The sequence below is a fragment of the Octopus bimaculoides genome, chromosome 20 (assembly GCF_001194135.2).
Source record: "Octopus bimaculoides isolate UCB-OBI-ISO-001 chromosome 20, ASM119413v2, whole genome shotgun sequence".
NCBI classification, from domain to species: Eukaryota; Metazoa; Mollusca; class Cephalopoda; order Octopoda; family Octopodidae; genus Octopus; species Octopus bimaculoides.
Window position 1 is genome coordinate 18,236,630 of NC_069000.1, and position 3,368 is coordinate 18,239,997.

Below are 3,368 nucleotides of genomic sequence, written 5' to 3' on the forward strand. Positions count from 1 at the left end.
ATATCATACCTTTGATACTACATAGCTTTACATATATTATGTCATATCTTGATACTGTGTGGATTAGGATCTCCATTGGTAGACCACAGATATTAAGTAAAATGCTAAGCACTTATAGTATGCAATTTAGTAGCTCCAATTCTCTGAAGTGACCAGATTTGTCGTGTATATAAACTGACTGGCAGCTTGATTGATCAAGTGATGTAGAAGACATGTGAAGACTTGAAAGAAATGAACCCAGCATGCTCTGCTGGATGTGCAATGTCAGTGAGTATGTATGACTAAATTGTAAATGTTTGGCAAGAGAAATTAGGTATAAAAGGCATCAGTTGTAGTGTGCAAGAGAGAAGACTGCACTGGTATGGTCATGTGATGCATATGGATGGTGACAGCTGCATAAAGAAGTGCATATCTCTAAACGTGGAGAGAACCTATGGAAGAGGAAGACGTGAGATGAAGTGATGAGAAATGATCTTCAGATGTTGAGCCTCACAGAGGAGGTGAGAAAGGATCGAAACATTTGGTGATATTCTGTGCTTGAGAAAACCCACCCAGCAAAGTAAAATACATATACCCTTGGCTACACCTGATAAAAACTGATAGAGAAGGGTCCTTAGTCTTTACAGACACCCTCTCTTTTACTGTTTGGCTTGATAAAATAGACCAGGCCATGCTATAAAGTGGTTGTTAACAAGAAAGGTATCCAGCTGTAAAAAGCATACCAGAAACTAAATGTGAAATATGACAAACAACAATAAAGATAGGGGATTTTCTTAGTCGCTGTGCATATGTGACAGATGATGAATGGCTATAAGACACTGTGACAAATATCCAAGCCTTGCTAGCCTAGAAAAACTGACACAAAACAACAATATATATGTTAGCAGTTTTTAAACAATAGTTTGGGAAGTAGCAATTTTAGCAATTGTCAAATGTTCTGGTTTTTTAGAAAGTCTTGAACAATTGACCAACGGTTTTAATAATTAGAAAATATATGTATGTATGTATTATTGTTATAATAATAATAATAATTATTATTATCAGTAGTAACAATAATAGGTTAGAGAGTAGTGGTAATTGTAAGGTGATGGTGGTGGTAGAAGTTGTTACATGCTGCCAGCTGCTGTGATCATTAAAATTATTCTAGTCGAAAGGAATAATAGTTTACTAGTAGTGGATGTCCCATTGTTTTAAGTCCAGAATAAGTAATATATTGCAGCTTCTCATATTTGAGCATGGTGACATTGTTCTTCAGACAGTTTTTCTTTTTCTTGCTGTTGTTGGCACTCCGTCGCTTTTGACGTCGAGGGTTCCAGTTGATCCGATCAACGGAACAGCCTGCTCATGAAATTCACGTGCAAGTGGCTGAGCACTCCACAGACACGTGTACCCTTAACGTAGTTCTCGGGGATATTCAGTGTGACACAGTGTGACAAGGCTGACCCTTTGAATTACAGGTACAACAGAAACAGGAAGTAAGAGGGAGAGAAAGTTGTGGTGGAAGAGTACAGCAGGGTTCGCCACAATCCCCTGCCGGAGCTTCATGGAGCTTTAAGTGTTTTCGCTCAATAAACACTCACAACGCCCGGTCTGGGAATGGAAACCGCGATCCTATGACCGCGAGTCCGCTGCCCTAACCACTGGGCCATTGCGCCTCCTTTTTTCTTGCAATTCTATGTCAAAGCACATATCATGATACAGTTTCTACTTTGGCATTCTGAAAGTCTCTTGAAAAGTTCACGGTGTCCTTCAGCATCTGCCTACCAAAGTTATGGCCTTTGTCTTTGAGATAGCATGCATATTTTCATATTCTGCCACTGTGTTGCAGTTTGCTTGTCTTTCTGCAATCACATGTTCTTCAGACACCACAAATTGGTCGATCTTAAAATGAGTTTCTTAAAAATTCAGTTATTTTTCTGAATTGATGGAATAGAAAAGACTGAGGTGGACAAATAGTACCTGTGAGTCTAAATTGCTGGTGCATTAAGTGAGAGAGAAATTGAGGTAAAAACTGTGATGGACAGACATACAGATAGACAGATAAACAAACAGACAGACGGATAAACAAATAGACAGACAGACAAACAAATAGACAGACAGACAGATAAATAAATAGACAGACAGGCAGATAAACAAATAGACAGATAGATAGATAGATAGATAGATAGATAAATAGATGGATAGATAGATAGACAGACAGACAGACAGACAGACCGATAAACAAATAGACAGACACAGATAAACAAATAGACAGACAGACAGATAAACAAATAGACAGATAGATAGACGAACATACAGACAGATAAACAAATAGACAGACAGATAGATAGATAGACAGACAGACAGACAGACAGGTAAACAAATAGACAGACAGGTAAACAGATAGACAGACAGGTAGACGGACAAACAGGTAAATAGATATAGACAGACAGATGTTACCAGTGCTGTAGTCATTAGAATTTGAACTCAGAACATAAAGACAGATGAAATGCCACGAAGCATTTTGCCCAGCATGCTGACAGTTCTGCCAGATCACTACCTTATTAATAATTATAATAATAACTAGCTGACTCTGTGCTGTCAAAAATGACAGCTAATTGTAGTATTTTGTGTATAAATATGGTACAGAGTTGAAACGCTGTTTGATTTTTCTTTTCAATGTTGAATGTTCACCATCCCACTTTCATTGCACACACACACAAAAACATTCACATGACTCCCTTTTACGTACACACACATATACTCACGCAGAGTTGAAACGCTGGTTGATTCTTTTTTTTTTTTTTTTCACTGTAGGACTTCCATCATCTCACTACCAAGTTTGCCATCACCCGTTCCTTCCTTATTTATCTATCACCCCTTCCTTTCTCATTCATATGCTGTGACAGAGAAAAACACAAGAGTATTATAGTAGATTCTTATAGCTGTTTAGGTAATTTTGTATGTATCAGTTAGTGAATTTGTTACCTGTCTCCATCCAATTGAATAAATTTTCACTTCATAACTTGCATCTGTACCATCTCCATGCTTGAAATATTCTTCCTATCTTAGTCATTACAGTCACTCTCTTTCTATTTCTATTACAGTGTTTGACATGATGCCTCACATCAATGCCAGTCTGGGTGCAATTCTACCCATGATGGGTATGGCTAAACAAGACAATATGAGATGGGTTTTCTGTAATGGTCAGTTTTCATTCATGGTGCTTTTACTTCTTTTTTCTGTTCCTTTTTTTTTTTTTAATTTTAAAATTCCTAATAATTTTCAATTCATATTTTGTTGTGTCTGGGGAGAGTCATTCTCTTTTAGTGCCTTATTCATTAAACACACTCACCGGAAAAGTTTCCATTCATTTACTTATTTATTTT

At 37.2% G+C, this 3,368-nt stretch overlaps 1 protein-coding gene across 1 annotated transcript in view; it reads left to right on the forward strand.

Annotated features, from left to right (window-relative positions):
• The window catches only part of LOC106878368 (maestro heat-like repeat-containing protein family member 1), a 101,989-nt gene that overhangs the window by 19,945 nt on the left and 78,676 nt on the right, over positions 1–3,368 (forward strand). Inside the window, exon 5 of the mRNA XM_014927559.2 lies at positions 3,087–3,185. Within this exon, the coding sequence (XP_014783045.2) occupies positions 3,087–3,185 (99 nt within the window). The remainder of the gene's footprint in view (positions 1–3,086; positions 3,186–3,368) is intronic.